The sequence below is a fragment of the Euprymna scolopes genome, chromosome 4 (assembly GCF_053919585.1).
Source record: "Euprymna scolopes isolate OS-2025 chromosome 4, ASM5391958v1, whole genome shotgun sequence".
Lineage (NCBI taxonomy): Eukaryota > Metazoa > Mollusca > Cephalopoda > Sepiida > Sepiolidae > Euprymna > Euprymna scolopes.
Genome location: NC_136485.1, coordinates 9,292,856 through 9,315,409, shown reverse-complemented (window position 1 = coordinate 9,315,409; position 22,554 = coordinate 9,292,856). Strand labels below are relative to the sequence as shown.

General features: G+C 33.1%; 1 protein-coding gene across 1 annotated transcript in view; it reads left to right on the top strand.

Annotated features, from left to right (window-relative positions):
• The window catches only part of LOC145266689 (high affinity cationic amino acid transporter 1-like), a 381,400-nt gene that overhangs the window by 212,569 nt on the left and 146,277 nt on the right, over nucleotides 1–22,554 (top strand). The window contains exon 3 of the mRNA XM_080122617.1: nucleotides 4,369–4,564. Within this exon, the coding sequence (XP_079978743.1) occupies nucleotides 4,369–4,564 (196 nt within the window). The remainder of the gene's footprint in view (nucleotides 1–4,368; nucleotides 4,565–22,554) is intronic.

The window sequence follows — 22,554 nt, the reverse complement described above, 5'->3', positions numbered from 1 at the left end:
TTAAAAACCTTTTCTTCAAAGTCTTTGGATTCGGCATTGATTAACCCGAAAAGGGCTGATATGCCGTAAAACAAAAGAACCAACCAACAAAACTAACGTAAGCACACACTGTCAGACATATAATGTAACTTTGTGAGTAATTGTAAAAAGAATCGGACCAACCGTTTTCTCGTAACAAACTAACACACACAATGTTTCTTTATATATATTAGGACGCATCTCTTCCTTTGAAAAAAAAACGTTTTCAAATACAACAAAGAGCTTTCTTTTAACAAGACTTTTAAAAAAAAATTATGATGATATTTTTTAGTATGTTGACCGAAAGAATGGATTTTGTGATTTAAGATAGATGCCAGTGTATTGCACACTGACGATAGGATGTGGCAAGAATAATAAGCCACTTAGAATCTTCTGTGAGCATACAGCTGTGGCAGAAATACTCGTTGTCACCGTTACTGCATTCCACGCTAAGTTATTGACAACTTCCTGAATTAACGGTGACTCTGATTGCACTTTTGTTTTGCATACGTCCACTCAGGCAATGTCATTGTAGTATTGCAGTGCGGTGTCATGGGAGTGTGAAGAGAATTGCCTTAAGGAAACAGTATTTTATAGCTGAGGTCGTTTATTGATAGAAAGATGATGTGTGACGACGGACTGGCCTAGATAACCTGATTCATCGCTACCGCATCCGACTGAAGGATATCGACGGACTCCCTCGAGACAAGCTCAAACAGCAGCAGCATAATAGATACGGTATCTTATACACGTGGACTCATCACAGAAGTGAAAAACTCACAGAACGTTCTTGTCGACAGCTCCGTCATGTAAGGGATATGCACCCCCTGATCGGCCTGGATACCACGGAGAGTGACATCGAACTTTCAGCCCAAAATGCAAGGTTGATTACTATCAACGAGGCACGCAGCAATGCCTCTGAAAAAGACGACGCGTCAGCGCCAAAATACATTTCTCTACACAGGTTATCCGAAGAGGAAGTAGCACTAGTCGAAAGAAGATCACATCTTAGTTATCAGAAATGTAATCATCAGATCATGCGGTAGTGTAGCGGATTAGAACAACAAAATTATGGAAATTATTACATGATGAAAGTAATAAAGAAAGTGATTGCATGAACGGGTGCGCCTCAACCTTTTCTGTCGAGTGAATGAATGAGGGAAAGGAAGAGAATGAAAAGATCCTCGGATGTCAAAGGATCAGTCGTAGACATATGACATCAATTTGCGTAAGAAAGAAGAGAGAAACTATTATGAAAAAAACGATATATATATATATATATATATATATATATATATATATATATACGAAATTATGCAAATGGTATTCATTTCGTAGTTGAAATATTACGCTAAATGAATGAAAATATCGATTCTGACTATTTTCCCCGTCAAGAATTGCTGATCGATATTGTTTATTGCGAAGAAACCGAGTGTATTTTTAACTTTGCTGAACAGGCGCCGAACAAAGAAATCAGTTTAGACCGAAGATTGACACGCTAGACTCTTGTAAAGATCAGGATGCGTGTTCATAAATCCTTTTAGACTAACACATTTTTGCGTCTAATCTAAGGTATCTTCTGAGCAAATGACTTTTTAAAAAAAATTATCTAAAAGTAGTTGTCTGATTTTTAATAAGAGAAATTGATTTATAACTCAGTCAAGCTGTTATATAGCACAAAATTAATTATACATAAGCTCTATACAGCAAATACAAATTTATATGTTTGTTTTTATTTTTACAAAAGAGTCACCTCTTAGCAAGACCTGTAGCCCTCTTGAGAATAAAGGTTAATGATTGTACGGTAATCAATGGGGCAATATCGTAGAAATCATTAATAGTAGAAAATTGGTAAAAAGGATTACTTAAGGGGACGCCTCATCAAGAACTTGTTCACGTTGGACTTGAAGTCGATCTTATTGGAGTTAGCTGGAAAGCAGGCAAACGAAAGAGAGTTCCACAGGCGTTTCTTAGAAAAAAGTCTGTTCATAGAATATACGTTTAGGCACAAATAAAAAGTAGAGGAAATTATTGATAGTGGTGTCAGATATACGATTATTTTTCGTGGGGGTTTTGCAAGAGGAACCATAGATTAGGGCTCAGACGAGCACTTACCATGATATAACGATAAACCATAGACAGGCTCGCAACGTCTTTTCTGTGGGAAATATAGTTGCAGGGAAGAGTCAAGGACATCGCTCACCAAACTATTAGGTATATTTTGAACTCTATCAAGGCATCATGAGCTGCTACTCGAACCTGCTACCTGCTCAGTATACAATATATGATATAACTACTACACACTTGCAGGCATTGAAAAGCCTGGTATTTAAGGCCAACGTGTTTGTATGAAAACACTAAACAGCACTCATATATTTTCATGTTTTAGAATACGACATACATCAATAGATTTTAATCCTTGTCATTTGATTAGAGTAAAGTGTTAATAGAAACGAAATCATTTTTATGAATTTTTCGAATTTCAGGCAAGCGTTCATGTATAGTCTATTTCAAACTAACAATAAAATCACGCTATGTGGTATCCACATTAATCAGCTAACACACACGTAAGATAACTATCCCAGGTTTGTAAACAAACGGAAGAACATATTTATAATATTGTGTTTAAAAGTATGGATGCATCATGTATCTTCGGACGGCTGTTTTGCACTATATGTATATCTTTTTTGTCAATCCAAAGGGTTAGCATATTTTCACTAACCATTTATTTGATTAGTTCGTTATCACTACATGCGTTCAATAAGCAATCTAATATTTTACATTGTTCTCTTGTTTGCCATCGTGCATTAAATAATAAGAATTGCACTTTCGCTAGCGGTGTGCATATCCGATAAGTAAGTACATAAAACCATCGTTCTATAAAAGAAAGAATAGTTGTTTTTTTTAATAAAACATAAACTACACTTCACAAAAAGAGAAAAATATTTTCTTCCCATATGAGGCATTATATATATATATATATATATATATGTATATATATATATATATATATATATACTATGTTTCAAATGTAATAGAAATTAGTGTATCGCTCAATCAGCAAAAACAATTGTTTATAATCAATCAATTTTTTCCGTAAGATAAACTGATAGTAAATTCTACTCCATTCAGTTTAAACTAAATAGTTCAAAAATAAATTATTGCGTCAATTCGACACAGCGCGTATATGTGAAATGAATAGATTTCTAAACGTGGAATTGTTTATATTCGTTTAGAAACATGTAGTTACCAATAATTTATACGTTAATCACACATGGAATGTTGATAACTAAAGTAAAAATCGCTGTGATTTAAAATAAATAATAATACATATTTATATTTAGTAGACTTGGGTTTAGATGACAATGCCAATTATTTTCATGGGCGTAGAATCAGCCATTTTTCTTAATAACATTGGATGTGGCAGAAATTGAAATACATTTCTTATTAAATGTAAATCAGGAATGTGGATGAAACAAACAAAATTTGGTAATTATTTATAAAATTACAATCAAATAGAACATATTTTCTCCCACTTACAGTAGTTAATGTTAATATTCAATCCCAGATCTAACATCTAATGCATGTTTATTTACTCTTTATTGTATGAGCATTTCATTCCTCATTGTAATCAAATTGAAACGAAACAACCTATGCCATGTGAAAGTTATTACAATTACGCATTCATTTTAAAAAGAAACATTTTTAGAATTGCAAATAAATATATTAAGTTCAATGGTTTAAAAATAAATAAACGTAAACTCCATTTTGCTGAAATCAATTCTCGTTTGGATGTGCATACTTTAATCAGAAACTATGTGTATATTAAAAATACAACTTGACTGACGTTAAAAGCTCTTCAGTAATTCGTGATGTCGACGTCGAGTAACAAATTACCTCGTTTTTTATTCATAGATATGACAAATAAATAAAAGTTTCCTACCTTTATCAGATTTAATTAATTGATACGATCGGGCAATTTATCGAATTTTTTTTTTCTGAATAGACGTCAACTCTTAGCAGATTTAATCATTTAACTGGTCGATAACATTCGACTAGGTACATATATACTAACACTTACCCCGACACATAAGTGCGCAACCACTTATAGAAAAAGACATAATGCCACATTTTTATCGATTGAAAATTTTCACTTTTTTTCTGTTGTTATCTGAAGCCTTTCTTATTGACATCCTAGAGGAGTTAGACATATTCAATCAATTATGGAAAGGATTTTTGTTGAATAAATTCTTGATAAAATGAATACAACACAAAATATAAAAAGTATCAGATTTCAGTTGAGAAGGGATTATATTATGTGTCATTTTTTTTTTTTTCCTTAACTTATAGGACTCTGTTATAGCGAGTTCTCTGCTCGTCTTCCCCGGTCTGGAGCCGCATATTTCTACAGTTACGTCACGGTGGGTGAATTGTGCGGTTTTGTCGTTGGATGGAATATTCTACTGGAGTATATGATCGCTGCTGCTGCCGGGAGCAAAGCGTGGGCACAATACCTGGACAACATTCTGAACGATACCATTCAAAAGTGAGTTCATTTCAATTCTAACTTTATCTCAATGAGTATTTTTCATTTCAACGCCAAATTCTTTTTAGATATGCATGCCCACGGGATATCTATCTATCTACCTATCCATCCATCTATCCATCCATCCATCCATCTATCTATCTACCAATATATATATATATATATATATATATATATATATATATATATATATATATATGTGTGTGTGTGTGTGTGTGTGTGTGTGTGTGTGTGTGTCTGGGGAGTGTTTGTGTCTGTCTCTGTCTGTGTGTTTGTGTTAATATAAATATTAATCTTCGTATTCATAATGGAAAATAGGAATCTATCTATACATACTCACATTTACGAAATGTCATGGTAAAATGTAAAGCATACAAACCACAAAAGAGAAGCAAAATATGACACAAGATCGTTTTAATGTGGGGTTAAACCAGCTCCCCGGAAAAAAAGGCTAATGTGGCACTCTGGTAGCGACCAAACATAATTATTGTCTCAGTATAGAGGGGTTCCCCTTATATTGACAGAGACAAATGACCTTAAGAGTTGCATCGGAACAAATACTATACCTTGAGATATTAAATCATTTATTCAGGCAAAATATATATGAACAAGAATTTTAGGCACTACACGTTGATCTTGGTCCAAAGGCCAGGAACAACAGAAAAAAGGCCTTTTTTTAAATTATTTAAAGAGAATACAACTTTCTTATGTGTAGATTGTGGAATTGCATTTACTCGCATAAGATCAAGCTAATTTGCATATTGTTTAAAAGATTCATTGTAATTAATTCCATATTAGTTTTTTTTCGGTTTTCTCATGGTATGATCATGTTAAATATACTAGTACGTTAAATAATCTTCATGCAGATATTTTACATGATTTATACATGCGTAATATTTTTGTAAACATTTATTGTAAACACAAAACCCTTTTCTATATATATTTAAGTATACGTATATATTTTTGTTTATAAACATTTGCTTACAACCCCCCATCCTAGAGTGTTTGTCTAGACATGAAACTACATATGTAATGTATTTGAACTCACGCAATGCTTTATATTTGGGTTTTATCGCGGTACAAAATAGTGAGAATTAAATAAATGACATTTGCCAGGTGAAAGTCAAACGTCGCATTACGAATATGAATGCACACCGTAGTAGTTATTGGTTCATGTTTTAATTTTTGGCCATGCAGCAAATATGTCTTTATGGCCCACTCATTAATAGCAGAGACAAAAATAAATCGTAAGCTAAACGTTTTGGTTTCTATTCTTGATCGTGGCACACGAGTAATTTCTTTTGATAACTTTTGAAATACTTTCTATATATATAAGGTTCAATACTATATAATAATAAATGAGAAATCTGCATTAATTAAAATATCATATTAATGCGTACATTATGACCGATTTAACACGTATATATATATATATATATATATATATATATATATATATATATATATATATATATATATATATATATACAGGGTGTCCCAGAAGTCGCGCAGCATATATTTATATATTTTTTTGTTTCAGATTTTATTCGATATGGGCGAGAAATTAACAATGCAAGAAAGAGTTAAATAGATTTTTATGTTTGGAAGAGATGGGGCTACATACCGCTCGGTAGCTAAAGAATTCAACTGCACTCAATCCGAGCGAGAACAACCATCGAGCCATACCACTGTCTGCCGTTTGATCAAACGTTTCCAAGAATCAGGTTCAGTTACTGACCGCGAGAGATGTGGTCAACGAAAGAGTGTAACTGATGAGGAAACGTCAACTATGGTTTTGGCGAATGTTGCTAGAAGCCCCGTGAAATCAGTAAGGAGAATAAGCCAGGAGCTTACGATTAGAAAATCATCAGTACATCGTATTCTTAAAACACAGAAATGATTCATAAAATTGATATTCATTGATATTCATATTTGTTTTTATAGAAAAGCGGGTATGTTGAAGGTCAGCTTAGATCATGAATGAAATGCGTGGTTGCTATTTTTTTTATTAGTGCCGTGTGAGTATTGTAAAAAATAAATCGTTGCTTTACGCTGCAGTGAAATACACGGACGACATTTTGTGTATCTATGTGTATAATAATATAACATTTGCATTTAAAATTTTTTTCAAAATAATTCTTTGTAAAAATAAATAGTTGTTTGACAAATTTCCTGCTTTTCTGTGACCACCCTGTATATATATATATATATATATATATATATATATATATATATATATATATATATATATGTATCTGGTACAAAAGCACCGGATGTGAAATGTGTAACACTAAGTAACCTCATTAATTCTTATTTAACATTTAGAAGATCTAAAATAAAATGATTGAAATATTAAACCAAAATGAATGCGCTACGATAAAATGTATTTTTCTGTGATATTTTTCCGGTAAAAGTCCATGCCAATGGAAATAGATCGGAATGAAATAAAATGTATAAAATGTATTTACACTATATGAAATAAAATATGATTCAACTCAATGAATAATCGAATGCTAGAAATACGTAAAATAATTTATATAGTAGAAGTGTATTTATTTTAATAAGTCTATACATGAATGTTAATATATTGTATTTATTTAAAAAAATGTTTATCAAAAACGCCATGCATATTGAAAAGGATAACATTATATCTCAATCCGGTCCACATAGAAACTTCTATATAATAAGGAAATTTGCACTGAGATTATACAATTATGGTAAATATAACCTCAATTATATAAAATTTTATAATTTTTATTTCATATAAATGTTATTGTTTAGTAATCGTTTATAGAAACTGAGGAATTAATATTCACTTCTTTATTTTTGATAATTTTGAATAATGCATTATTTGAACTATCAAGTGTTCAAAAGTATTTAAACCTTAAACTGCTATTATCCATTTTAGGGATTTGCAGGGCTCTATGGGAAGCTCAACCAAATTATCCATTTGCAGGGATCTATGGGAAGCTCAACCCAGACAGAAAAACCAGAAACTGTGAAGTTCTGTTAAGGCAGTTTGAGAAAGTTGATAACACTCATTCTGGCTAGTCACTGCAACCAATGAACTGCCGACTTGTCCTGGGCAATCCTTGCCAGTCTGGCGTACCCCTTTGGGGGAGAGGGGTGAAATGGAAACAGACAAACCCCACTTCATCCTTAAACTATCCTATCAGCAAATTCCTTACGAATCATGAAACGAAAACAGAAAAAAAAGAACTCATACTGGCAGGGCGTCGTCCAGGATAAAAAGGCCCACAATACACCCAACTTCAAGTTTGCATCGTGGAACATACGAACGATGCTTGACAGGCCTGATTCGGCAAGGCCAGAAAGAAGAAGTGCGATTATATCGTGCGAATTAGAAAAATATGACATCGATAGTGCTGACCTGAGTGAAGTCAGGTTCAAAGAGTGTGGTTCCATCAGAGAGTCCGGCTACACAATTTACTGAAGTGGTAAGGCCTCTCGTGAGAGAAGCGAGTTCGTTGTCGGACTCGCCATTAAAAACGTGCTAGTGACGAAACTGATAGAAGTGCCCCCATACGATAAATAACAGGCTAATGACACTCAGGTTACCTTTACCAGAAGACCGTTGGTGTACCCTGATAGCTATATAAACTTCGACTATGACAAACTCTCAGGAAACTATTGATATATTCTACCATCAGTTACGCAGTACACTTGCTTCCGTACCAAAACCGGATAAGATCATACCATGGGAGACTTTATCGCCAGGGTAGGACAGGATTATATCACCTGGCCCAGAGCATTAGGGAACGATGGATGCGGGGAAGTCAACTCAAATGGGGAGCTCCTCCTTGAACTTTGCACTGAGCATCAGCTTTGCATAACCAACACCTTCTTTAAACACAAAACACACACCTTCTTTAAACACAAGCCTGTTAACAAGAACTCCTGGATGCACCCTAGAAGTAAACATTAGCACCTCATTGACTTCGTCATCACTCGTCAACGTGACCTCCCAGATATTCTGGACACGAGAGCAATGAGGGGAGCAAACTGAAACTCTGACAATATTATGATCCGGACACAAGCGAGATTCAAACTGAGACGCAAAATAAATATAAAGCACCATTACCCCAAGAAGCTGGATGTTAACTGCTTGAAACGTCAAAATGTAAGAGAAGAGCTGGCGAATGCTCTCAATGAGAGACTTCCTGAACCAACCGGAGATGTAAACTCGGATTGATTGTCCTTCAAAGAAACTGTTTATGAAACATCCAAAGAGTGCCTCGGGCTAGTCGGAAAACGCCATGAGGATTGGTTCGATGAGAACTACGAAGAAATCAAGCAACTCATCAACCAGAGGAACGCTGCAAGAGGTTCAATGTTGTTCAGGAACACTAGATCCATCAAAGCAAAGTACGCTAAGGCAAACAGCAAGCTCCAGGACAGATGTTGGGAACTTAAGAATAGTTGGTGGATGGCTAAGGCTGCTGAATTACAGATTCTGGCTGACGTCAATTACATGAAGGGTTTCTATAAGAGTATTAAAGCAGTCTGGGGCCCAAATGTGAGCCATCCCGATCAACTACTTGCAAGCGACAATTCCACTCTCATCACTGACAAAGGCGAGCTTCTAAAACGATGAACTGAGTATTTCAAAACATTGCTAAACGAGCCGCCAGACATTGACGTATGAGCAATAATCCACCTGGAGCAGTTCTCGACACAACACTGGATAGACAGATGCCCTGACTCAGATGAAATCTGCAAAGCAGTGCTTATGTTACAGGATGGCAAATCAGCTGGGGCTGACGGCATATACCCTGATATCATCAAGGGAGGAGGAAAAAAACTACTTATCACTCTCTGCACAATCATATAGAGTACCCGGACCACTGCAACTGCCCCTCAAGATCGGAAAGATGCACAGCTAGTGACCATATTCAAAAAGGGAGATCGAAGGCTGTGCGGTAACTACAGGATTATATCATTGCCCTCAGTCCCTGGGAAAATGTTCGCTCGTGTTCTCCTGAACAGGCTTACAGCGCACGCTGTAACCTTGCTATCTTAGGCACAATGTGGATTCCGTGCAAGCAGAGGCACAGCGGATATGATCTCACTCAAACAGATCCAGGAAAAGTGTGTGGAGCAAAATATGGAGGTGTACATGATATTTGTGGATTTTATGAAGGCTTTCGACACGGCGGATCGAAGCACTCTCTGGTAAGTCTTGCTGAAGCTTGGCTTTCCTGCACACTTCACCAGCCTTGTCAGAGCCCTTCATTCAGGCATGAAAGTCACAGTTAAGCTGAAGGGCGAGCTCTCCGATCCGTTCGACGTGCAGAATTACAGGGCTGCGTCCTCGTTCCAACCCTCTTCTCACTCTACTGTCAGTTGTGCTTCGGTATGCCTTTAGAAATTGTGATAAGTGTGTTTTTATACGATCGAGGCCGGCAGCAGACCTTTTCAATGTCAATGCATACAAATCCCCAAATAGAACAACAAAGGTACTTCTACGGGAGCTCATGTTTGCTGATGACACCGCATTTGTTGCGCATAGTCACGAGGATGCTCCGGACATAAAAACACGCTTCGCAGGATCAGCCAAGGCCTTCGGATTGAAGATTAAGATCAAGAAAACCGAAATGATGTACCAACAATCTCCTGGATCACCAGCAACAAGCAAGCCAATTAAGATTTAAACCAGGAACTTTATAATGTCAGCAAATTCAAATAGCTAGGGACCATGGTCATGAATAACAACAAAATGGACGAGGAGATTTCTACAAGAATGGCTAAGGCCTCCATATCCTACAATAACAGACAGCTGGAGGATAGGGTACGAGGACTAGGCAGACCTAAGCTCAGGTTTCGTGACACCGTCAAACAAAATCTAAAGGACAGGTTGATCCCTACTGGAAGCTGGCAAACCCTCAGTCGCGACCGTGACAAATGGAGAATGATGGTTCACAGAAAGTCGTCTTCGGACACGAAGGACAGCACATGATGATGATTCATTTTATAATGCTGAACTTTAGAGATTTATTTTTTACTACATTTATAGATTTATTCAAATAAATATAAAATGTTTATTTATTTAATCAAAAATCACTTCTACAGTATAAATTATTGTACGTATTAGTAATATTTGGACGCTCATATCGTTCCTCACTGGCAAAAATGTACTGAGAATGGTGGTGACCATGTAGAAAAATTAATTCCATGTGCACAAAATGGTGCTATTTTATGGTACTTCATAGTTTTAAAAATTTGTAGATCCAAATGTAAAATGGTAAGTTTTGAACTGATTTTGAATTTGATTCGCATATCAAATGTCATAAAAATGACATATATCATTAGATTCTTTACATTATAAAAATTTACTTCACTAGATTAAAAAACAAAAGTATAATGAGAAAAAATAATGCATTTGTGTGTTTCTTATTTGTTAAACTGTTATATTAAATACTTCCAGTTGATATACTTTTATCTTTTATTCAGTTGTGGTTAATTCGGAATTAACAGTTCAGTTTAAGGTTTGATGCATCTACGTCTTATGGGAAATAATACACAAATTATATAAAAGATAATTTAAAGATATTGGTTGCTACAGAGTTCGGTTAAACGGAATATTGAATTAGAAAAAAAAATAAGATGGCGTCACATCGTAATATAAAGCTTACTCGTTGGAAACGATTTTAAAATCATTTCAACTATCTAATGTGGGAATATAAGAGCCAGCTGTTGTTAGAAGATAAAATTCGTGTACTCTATGTATTGCATTCTATAATTCTCATCTGGAATATTATTCTCGCAAAGTTCCAACCTACAAAATACGTTGAGCCTTTTTTCGAACTCAGTAACAGAAAAGATCATTTCATTTGATCGCTGGGTAACATGTTCCTGCTCTGTATAATATAACAAAAACAACTCTTGAGTCATTTATGATTGTATTTCTAGTATCTCATCCACTGCGGATTGAACGCTTAACCTCTAGAAGACTCTCCATTAGAACTAGTTATTACCTAACACAAATAATTGTTACGTCACAGGTTTTGTGAACAAAAAAGATAAATAACAAATATGTGACTTTTAATTTGGTAATAGTCTTCGAAACAGCAGTATGCTTCTAATGTGTTGTGTTGTTGTGGTTGTTTTTGTTTCGTTGTCGATTTCTTATAATCTAGCCATTCATCTTCATCTTAGTTTATTTTTAATCAGTTCGTATGCGTGCCACTTTGATACAATGGTTATGTCATCAGCTTTGAATGCTTCAGTTTTGCTGTCGGTTCCGACTCAAGCTGATGGTATACAAACGTATATTTTTTTGGAAATTTCAAATCACAACTCTATAATAATAGATACGAAATCTGGACAAATTAAAATATCATGTTTACACTTATTTTACGACTGAGTAAAGCCGGGAGCCCCTCCCAACCCCACTGGTCTATATATGCAGTACATCCTCGTTAATAATGCACTAAACCTCTGTAAAAACAGATGATGTTGCGATATATAATTATCTATTTTGTTTTTCTGGATTGCGACCGATTCAGCATTTCTTATGTTATCATGATTGGCAACACAATGCATTTTTCGTTCCACTGTTGAACAAAATGCTCTAAGGAACCGCTGCCAAATAAATTTCCTGATGATCAGATTTCTAATAAAACTAAACCTGTTATTTAATTCCAACTATTTCTTCAACTGCTTATGCTAGCATTACTCCTACTGCACCTAAGCTCTATTTATTTGGAGGTTGTTTGTTTAAATAAAAAGTGACCGTAATATAAGCAATTAAAGTGACCGTAATATAAGCAATTAAAATGACATAAGCAAACTAAATATAAGATACATCAGAATCAATTGGAACAAGCAAGTGTATCACTATAATATATTTTATACAAGTCATCAATTCCGGGATTGAGTAATGTTTGACACCAATTACATTTTATGTATTCAAATAAGCAGTAATTTGCAATTAACTTACCAACATTTTTTATATCAGTCGTACATTCCTTCTTATATACTGTTTCATCCGCTTCTGCTTATTTATATGTGGTATGTCACTTTCTAATATTTTGTTTCTCGGGAGTTTAAATTAATAAAAAAATGGTAAAATTATAAACTATTGCAATAGTCCATTAAAAACTTGTTCTGTAGAGTTTGAATAATTATGGTTTGCAAGGACACTTTTTCCTTGTTCACCCTCCTTTCTTCATACACATCCACGTCTTTTGCTGGCGAAGTTTTACTCGTCAAGCATGAGCGAAATACTGACAACTTTACTTTTGATTTGACTACTTGTATTCAGTAATTCCGTCATTCTACGTGAAATGTGTGTCCAAGTATGACCTGTGAAATGAAAAGGACGCGATATAGTCTTCTTTCATTGTACACGCCTTACTTCCTGCGTCCTCTTCTTACGGTTTCCCCGCACAGGCAACAGAGAAAGCATACATTTTGCTTTTTTGAGGTGAGTTTTTTTTGTAGAATAATTACTGCACAACTGAAAATATCATCAGCATCATAGTTAATTTTAGAGAGTTTGAGAAGATGAATGAATCCAGAAAATTACTTGTTTAGAATATTGTCTTTATCCTATTCTCCCAAAGTTCAGTATTTCAAAGGTGAAAACTGTTAGAATTTTTATGGTTTTGTAAAGATAAAAAATGCTCCCTGGCATGAGTAATTTCCCTGGATAGTGAGAACCCTTCTATGCAGACGCCTTTAAATGTCTTCAATATGTTGATTTTAACTCATCTAAATCCGGGGAGATTGATAAATGTTTTGTCAGGTAGGATGTTCTCATTTTAGATTGTATCTTTATCTCTTTCATGTGCCAGATTCTCTAGTTTATGATACGTATAAATTTGTAATTAAACGTTTCAACTGAGCTTCATACAGATTGCTTCATATAAAAGATAAAACAAACGAAAACGTAACTTTGAAATATGAAGTTACACGTTTTTCTGCCATATCTGTACTCTTTCGTCTTCTTAGTTAATATTGAAACGCCTTTGTCCTATAAACAGAAATGCATCCGCGTTATGTAATGAAGAATGATTTTTAATGTGTTTTTAATTATTGTGTTCCTAACGTGATTATCGTAAATAATCTGTATTGATTTATGCACTTCCGGAATATATGTTTAAATGTGTCGATTATTATAAAAGAAAATTCGTTCATTCTTTAGATTAAAATCAGAAACTAATCAGATGCGATTACTTGAATCCCCAATACATTTTGTTTGTTTTCAACCATTTGTGACAGAACGAGAATGAATATGTGCTTCTTACATTTCGAGGAACTTTTTGTTTTTGTTACGATGCATGATTTTCACGATGAAGCAGTGTGGGCAATATACATTAAGAAATCCGGACATCCTGCTCTAGATCGATTTCGCTTGTCTTTAAAAGCTTAAAAAAAAGTTTAAGAATGAACATATTGGATGCGGTATTTTAGCAAAATAGTTTTGAACGGTTACTCAGTCTCTTCAGAAGACGGTCTAACTTTGTCAGTTTGTCACGTTTCAATTTTAGTAAAAAACTTAGATGCGTCCAATCTCGATAAGTGGTTGGGTTTGTAACAGTGTAGTTTTTAGATAGTACTGATTTTGCGCGGTTCCACATTAGAAGGAAATACGAACTTCGGTGTTCCGAATTTAAAATAATAGGTTTATATGAGTAAACGGATCTATAACGGGACTCTACTGGTTCATCGATCGGTATATTTTTAAAATCATGTCGCTTAAGAAGGAAATTGAATGCACGCATTTTAACGATGTTTGTTCTCCTTAGGTTTTTGTGTGGGCAAACATTTCCGTGTTCGTTGGCGGAAAAGAATTCAAGGCTATTTTCATGGGATGGGAAGGGATATCAAAATGGTAGCTTTTGCATCAGATTCGTTTTGTTTGACTGATATTGAATAGAAAATACAAGTGTAGATGTCTACAAAGAGAAAGAGTGGCGAAGGGGCAGGAGGAGAGAGCCGCGTATATATTGTGTGCATATATATATATATACATATATATATATATATATATATATATGTATATGCGTGTGTGCGTGAGTATATCTTTATACTGCGATTTGTTTCTATTTCTATAATAAAACTTGTTCTCCTAAAATAAACATGGAACGTTCACGTCACTTCCTTTGATGTTTATCGAAAAAAATCTATTTTATTTTTATGCAACGTTTAACTAAATGAACAGAAAGAGAACTGTTAAAAACTCGACCCGATTCTCTGATCAATACATATAACTGTATTTCTGAAACACACACACACACTATATATATATATATATATATATATATATATATATATATATATATATAGTGATAACGTTTTCCGCTTAAACATGGACATTGTAGGAAAGAAAATAAGCCATGCACATTTAGTCGTTCCCATCTATCATGCTAAGCTAATACTGCGGCGGTTTTTCAAGCAACAATGGGAAATTACTTCACTATTTTAACAATAGTATATATTATTAGTGGATCTTGCTTTATTCTATCTCATCTACGTGATCCTAGAAGTCATACTTAGACACATGCTATCGGGGCATTATTCTATTTTATATATATATACACATTATTTTCGTACATATCCCTTTCTCATAAATCTAGAAAATAATGAATGCCACTGTTTAATTCTATTTTTAGCAGAAATAGCTGAATAGCCGGCAATCACCAGTTGGGAAAAAATTAGCAGTTCCTTTTGTCAAACACAGAAAAAATATTTTTTCAGTGTCACTTTCGGTGCGGATGTTAGTGTTACGTTTGCGACTATTCTTTTATTTTTACCAAAAAAAAAAGCAAATCATTTCAGATTAATCGTTCAACTTAAACAGAAAACAAGCTTACAAATTAATCACTAAAATTTATTATCGCTAATGCTTTCGTTGTTATTGTTATTAGTTTCAGTAATACCATTTTTATCAATATTGTTATTATTTGTATTTTCTTATTAATATATATATATATATATATATATATATATATATATATATATATATATATATATATACCAAGAGGTAATCGGACACTATTGCTCATATCGGTAATGTATTTTGCATAAAATATTTAACAATATATCATCTTTATTTAACATCTTCTATTCTGGATTCTACAAAATAACGTACCTCCTACCCCTCCACTTGAGAATTTTGAACTGAGACTTTTAAATATGGTAAATAACATTAACATTAAAAAGAAAGCACAATATATAAAGTATCAAACTACTTACGGGGAATCCTGATATTAGCGGAAATTAGTAGTAGCGGAAAAAAACTGAACAATTATAATAAAAATTCTTTAACATAAAATAAGTTAATGCTACAATAAATAAATAAATCTATTAAATGATGAATGATAGAAACCTCGTGATTATAAACTCACCTTTTTAGTAATATCTTTCGAAAGTATTTATAATTTAAAAACGTAGAATTTACATTCGCAAGAATCTTAGATACATTTTGATGACCATAAAATCAACTTTATTATTAACCGTTTCGATCGATTAATATCTCCAAAAAGTAAAACAATATCAGTCAGAATAATACCAGCAATTAAATCAAAAACTTCCCGGAAATAGTTGAACTATATAAAAGTTAATGATTTTACTAGCAATAGCAACTTTATTATGTATGATAGTGAGTCGACGTTCCCCCCTCAATATCTCCTCTCTCTTTAGAAAAAGCTTGTAACATTGACAAAGCTGAGCAGATGTAACCAAATTAGAAATAGATACAATGAAATTAACCAGAAGAATATTAAGTACTAATAATAAGCTAGGGTCCTTAAAGAATAGACTATTTTTTTTATTTAAATTTGATATTAATATATGACCTCCTAAACGGAAAAAAATTACAATTTGGTGGGGCTTTATATATTAAGGGAATTGCATAAATACATATATGAATTAGTACAAATGCTATATAGAGACCATGCTAATTCTTTTTTTGTAAAACTCAATACTAGACGCTTAGATCAAAATTATAGGAAAGCTACAAGAATTCTTCTGGAAAACAAACTTGAAAATACGTATACATCAATTATAGTATATTTAACGCTCTAGATATTAAATTGAATGTAATTAATAACACATATGAACCTATGATAACCCGAAAAACAATTTATTTGACATAGAACATCATTCATGGAAATTTCATATCTTTCAGTTTTGTGTTTGGAAAGGTATTAGACATATTTTCCATGGAGAAAGGTTTGAAAATCGATAATCAAATAGATCATAATAGTAAAATGACATTCCAACTTTGACAAACTTTACCAAACTACTTGATTTTTGCATTTTTATCTTTTATTCAGTCATTTTATGAAATCAATCTCTTAAAATCAACAATAAGTTCTCTTCAGTGGCATGTTGGCTACAATGTTTTGTGAACGTAGTCACTGTGGGGAGACATGTTACAATTAGCACTTTAAAGCCAAATAACAACGCATTTTTTTAAAATCTCTATAAAAAAACGAATGTTTATTTTTAAAGAGAGAGATATATTTCGGAGATATACACTCCTTTTTCAATCTGTCAATAAATTTTTATTATTATTATTAGTAGTAGTAGTTGTATTAGTAGTAGTAGTAGTAGTAGTAGTAGTAGTGGTATTAGTAGTAGCAGCAGTTGTAGTAGTAGTAACGCTAGAATTTCTACTGCTTTCCTTAATATATAGTGCTCAATATAAATATTTATGTACTAATCACAAATCATTAAAGTTAAACAGGAATTTCGCAACGCACTTTCGCAGATGCGACAGAAGTTTAAGTATTTAGTTGATAAAATATACAGACTATAAAATTTAAACAATTGCTCGTGACCGAATAATGTATGATTATTCTAATAAATAAAATTGCTATGATAATTAAACAACATTGATATTTTCATACTTCAACTGTAATTACCTTCTTATTCGACAACAACAAAATTTATCCCAATGGCGATAATTTGGCAATTGTAAATTTTATCAAATTTGGTGGGCGTAATTATATGTCGCCTCGGGTTTCTTTTTCGAAAATAGATTATTTCGATATGTAGTGATCGGTATTACAATTATAGGTGGTAGACGAGTTGATATACAGTAGTTTCAGCAATCTCAGTTCAACCGATGTGACGAGATTTTATAGTTAGGTGAAAATTAGGGGCATGTGGTATCTTGCTTCGATTATTGTAATTATATTAAATCGTATGGACAGCAATAACAGATTAATTTTTTCATACAGAAAGGCACGTGTCCATTTGCCTTTTATATATTAGACTAGCGGAGATACCTGGCGTTTCCCGGGTGTTTGCAGGAGTCTGTATGTGTGGAGGGAGGATAAATCAAAACAACCATGCGTAAATATGATGAAAAAAAAACACAAAGAAAAAGAAAAACTAAAAAAAACAGCAAACGTGATGAAAAAAAAACAAATAAAAAAACATATTACGTATGCTGGGTTGCACGACTTATGAAAATTCTATATAATCCAAAATGAGTTTAAAAATATCTTATTAAGCACGTGTTAACAACTATATACGATGTATTCGTCTATATTCCTAATTAAAGATCACATTAATGCAGTTAAATATGCTAGTAGATAGCAAAACAAAATGAACTAAATACAATAAGAAAAAGTTCTGCTAGAATTCGTTACTGTCAACTTTCTCTGTCAACTTCCAGCACGTGTTCTCCTTCTGCCTCTGCCAACAGGCATTTTATTAGAAAACTGATCCATCCATTTGCATACGTGTGCAATGGAAGATGAGATCTCGTGAGATTCCACGAGACTACACCTTATAAATCCATGGCTGCCATCTTTAATTTCTCTTTCTCTCAGATCCGATCCGAAGGTAAGTTGTACAACAGCACGTTACACACACACACACACACACACACCCCACACACACAGGCGCTTTCTTCTTTGATTATTACATTCAACTCTACAATGAACTTAGAAATGAAACGAACATGTATCAATGGTTTATTTCTAGTTCTAAATCAGAAAGGTAATTTAGCAGGAAAAATAATAAGTAATTCATCATTTGTACGTGGTACGTGCTTTTACACTTGATGCAAAAATGTTTCTCTAATTTCTGTCTAACCATACTAATGCACTAAAATGTTCAAGAAAAATTAAGTCAACATTACCGAACGACTTTCTTCTTCATCCTGAAAAATTGTTGCCTTTCATTCATATGAAAATAAACAGACGGCGAATGTAAAAAGCAACAGTATAATAGTTAAAAAAAAAAACAAGTACATCAATCGAAGTGTGTCAGCTTCGAGAGTGGCTAATTATTAATAAAAAAAAACAAATAAATAAATTAATTCTGACTGTCCTCCAACCAGTACTTGAAGTTCCATCTGTTAGGAACACATGCGCAAATAATATTGAACCAACGCCACTATCGATAACATTCAATATGGCGGTGAATAAAAGAAATAATCAAATATAATAAATCAATGACAGAAGGGAAAGGAATAAATCTGTTGTCAGTTTCTGCTATTTATCTTATGTCACAAACCCATTCTAAGATAGAAACATGACTTTAATCATTTCCTAGCTCTTTCTACAAAGAAGATAACTTCAATGCCTTCTGTGCCTCCTGGGGCAAATTTGAATGCTTACTGGGGAGGTATTAAATGTCATATAGAGAAGGACTGGATGCCTACTAGACATAATCTTCAATGGTTAAGCACTCTATGTACAGAGACTTGTAAGGGCAACCTAGTATGAGGATACTTTTCAGTAGAAGTTAACTCTGACTAAATATTCAAAATCACATAGTATTTACAGCCCGTATAATATATCCTCGCTATGAATAATCCACGCTGTTTTTACGAGTAATGATGAACCTTCTTAAAGTGATTTTATTTTAATTAGCTGCAAATAAACTTGATACTCTAACAGACTAGATTCATTTTTGTCGTGGTATACAGTAATACCAAAAGACCTATAACATACAATAACATACTTTAATAGCCAATTGAGGGGAATAAATGCTGTTATCAACTACGTCGGGGTTTTAGATATTAAGGTATATTCTTATGGAATATTGGAACGGTAACGGGAATTCTAACGGTATAGAGTTCACTCTTTGGAAGGCTTCCGTTGATTTGTGAGTACTTTATCTGCAGTAAAAAGAAACAAGATATATATATATATATATATATATATATATATATATATATATATATATATATATATATATATATATAATGATTTTTATGTTATAAAGGATTTTAAAGCAGGAAACATGTTAATTTTTGTAATATTTTATTTTTTACGTTTCAACCACTCAACTCCGTTCTTGGTAACAGAAACGTATCGAAGAAAGTACTTTTTCGATAGTTTTGAAATCATTTTTTCCAGTACTTTTAAATTCGCTACTTCTCGATACATTTGTAATCACAATTCTAGAAGCATACGTAGACTTTTATGATTCTAACATAGATAGATAAATAGATAGATAGATAGATAGATAGGTATCTAAATATGTATAGTATATAATATATATGCATATATATATATATATATATATATATGTATATCTTACTTTGTTTATCAACATCAATAAGTAACTATTTTCCTTTATATTTGAATATTTTTCAGATACATCAACCTTACTTAAAAATGTTAGGTTTATTTTGGTGCCTATAAAAAACACCCAATATATTTGCTGACGAGGAGACTTGATTTAAAAAACTATATGTAAAAATTATTTTCCATGACTGAATGTCTATCTCAATAAAAACCTCGTTTCCGAAACGATCGTATAATTTATTGGCTTTTTTGTGTTCCTTCTTATGAAACAGATTTTTAATTTTTAATTTTAATTTTAATTATAAATTATCAATCATCTTACTAAATATATATATATATATATATATATATGTATATATGTGGGTTTTATTTTTTATTACTGTCTATCTATTTGGCTACATATGTTTCTAATGTTGGACCATGTTTACGATCAAACGGCTTCGTCAGGCCTCGCAGACTGCGAGGCCTGACGAAGCCGTTTGATCGTAAACATGCTCCAACATTAGAAACATATGTAGCCAAATATATAGACGGTAATAAAAATAAAACGCATATTTCTCTGCAATAGTATTGAGCACTCGCTTCAGGTTTTTACTAATTAACAGTTTTACCAAATATATATATATATATATATATATATATATATATATATATATATATGAAATAGTTTTAATGTTGCAAAGTATCATACAAAACTTTCTTCGAAACAAGAAATGAATATGTCAATATTTGTTTCGTTATCAACGCGCTTATCCCCGCCTGGCAAAATTGAAATGAATGACTCTCTTATTGGGGAGGATGGAGTACTGTTGCTACATGTGCGCAAGATCAGCTACAAGAGCTTATCCTGCCTTGACAGAGTACAAAATACACGTTGTAGAAAGGGGTGCTTTTTTCCTCTCTCCTGAATCCTCTTTCCCACAGAAGAGACGTTGCGAGCCTATCACTGCTTTATTGTTAATTTCATGGCAAGCGCCCGTTTAAGATTCAATATATGACCCCTATTAGCCCAAATATTCACGAAAAAACTTGTCTAGCTGAAACCACTATGAATAAATTATCTCACTTTGTGCCTAAACCTAAACGTAGATACATGCAGAAAGCTTCTTTTCTAGAACTGCATCTTTATGGGACTCTCATTCGTTTGACTGCTTTACAGCTTATTACAATGTGGTCGTCTTCAAGTCCAATGTTAACAAGTTCTTGATGAGCCGCCTCTTTAAGTAATCCAAATTCCTACTACGAACGATTACTACGATATTGTCTTATTAACTACTGTACATTAATTAACCTTCACCCTCAAGTAGCCTCCAGGCAATGATAAGTGATGGCTCATATGTAAAAAAATAATATTTCATTGAACAACAAAAATGGTACTTCTTTTCAGAAAGAAAGATAACAGTTAGTAAAATAGCATTTATAGACGAGATATAATTTTGATGCTTTGTACATAGTGCAAAATTTCGAATTATTAGTAATTAGTCTTAAACATAATGTATATATATATATTTCTGTAGAAATATAGTGTTCTTATTATACATCAATCCTTATATAAGAAGCTCAATGTGATTACAGAGCAATATATAGAATAAATAACAAAAATTATATTCCAAAATACATAATGTTGCAATTTTATAGTTTATTCCTTTAAATCACTTGATTTATACAATTCTTGACAGTATCTGTTTCGTAACGCAAAATCAATCACTTAATTATTACATCAATTAGTGAATCCATTATGCCCTTAATATATATATATACATATATATATATATATATATATATATATATATATATATATATATAAAAGCGAGAATGTATGTATGTATGTATGTATGTGTGTATGTGTGTATGTTTGTGTGTCTGCTAAAATCTTCCGACCGACTGCACAAAAATCCACAAACTTGGTCTCATATGAAAGTCCCATCGTTCGACCGACAAATATCGGATTGGCTAAAAACGTTAATTTTTCACCCTAAAATCAAGACTTTTCTACAGGGGTCGGGCGGTCAAGAAAAACCGTCCTCTCATGATGAGGTCAGTTCTACGCATGCGTCAGACGGCGTCATGACCTGATTTAGTTTAAATATTTGAAGAACTGACACAGTTTTATCTACGTCGTGTTAGGTCAGTTAGATAGAGCGTGGGGTCATTACCTAAACGTTTTGGGTTCGAGTCGTGGTGTGAAATGTCTTTTTTTTTCAATTTTTTATATTTTAATATTGAAGCAGGGTTATTTAAGCCATTTTTCACGTAACGTTTGTTTTTTTGTTTTTTTTTACTTCGCTTATTCTTAGGTTTTCATTAACACCCCCACCCCCGACCAACAAGACCCACCCAAAAACACCCGGGTACCGACCGATTTTTTTATTTTAATATTGAAACAGGCTTATTTAAGCCATTTTGCACGTGTTTTTTTTGGGGGGCGGGGGGTATTTTTCAGAAGTTTTAACGTTCGTTTTTCTGTTTTCTTTT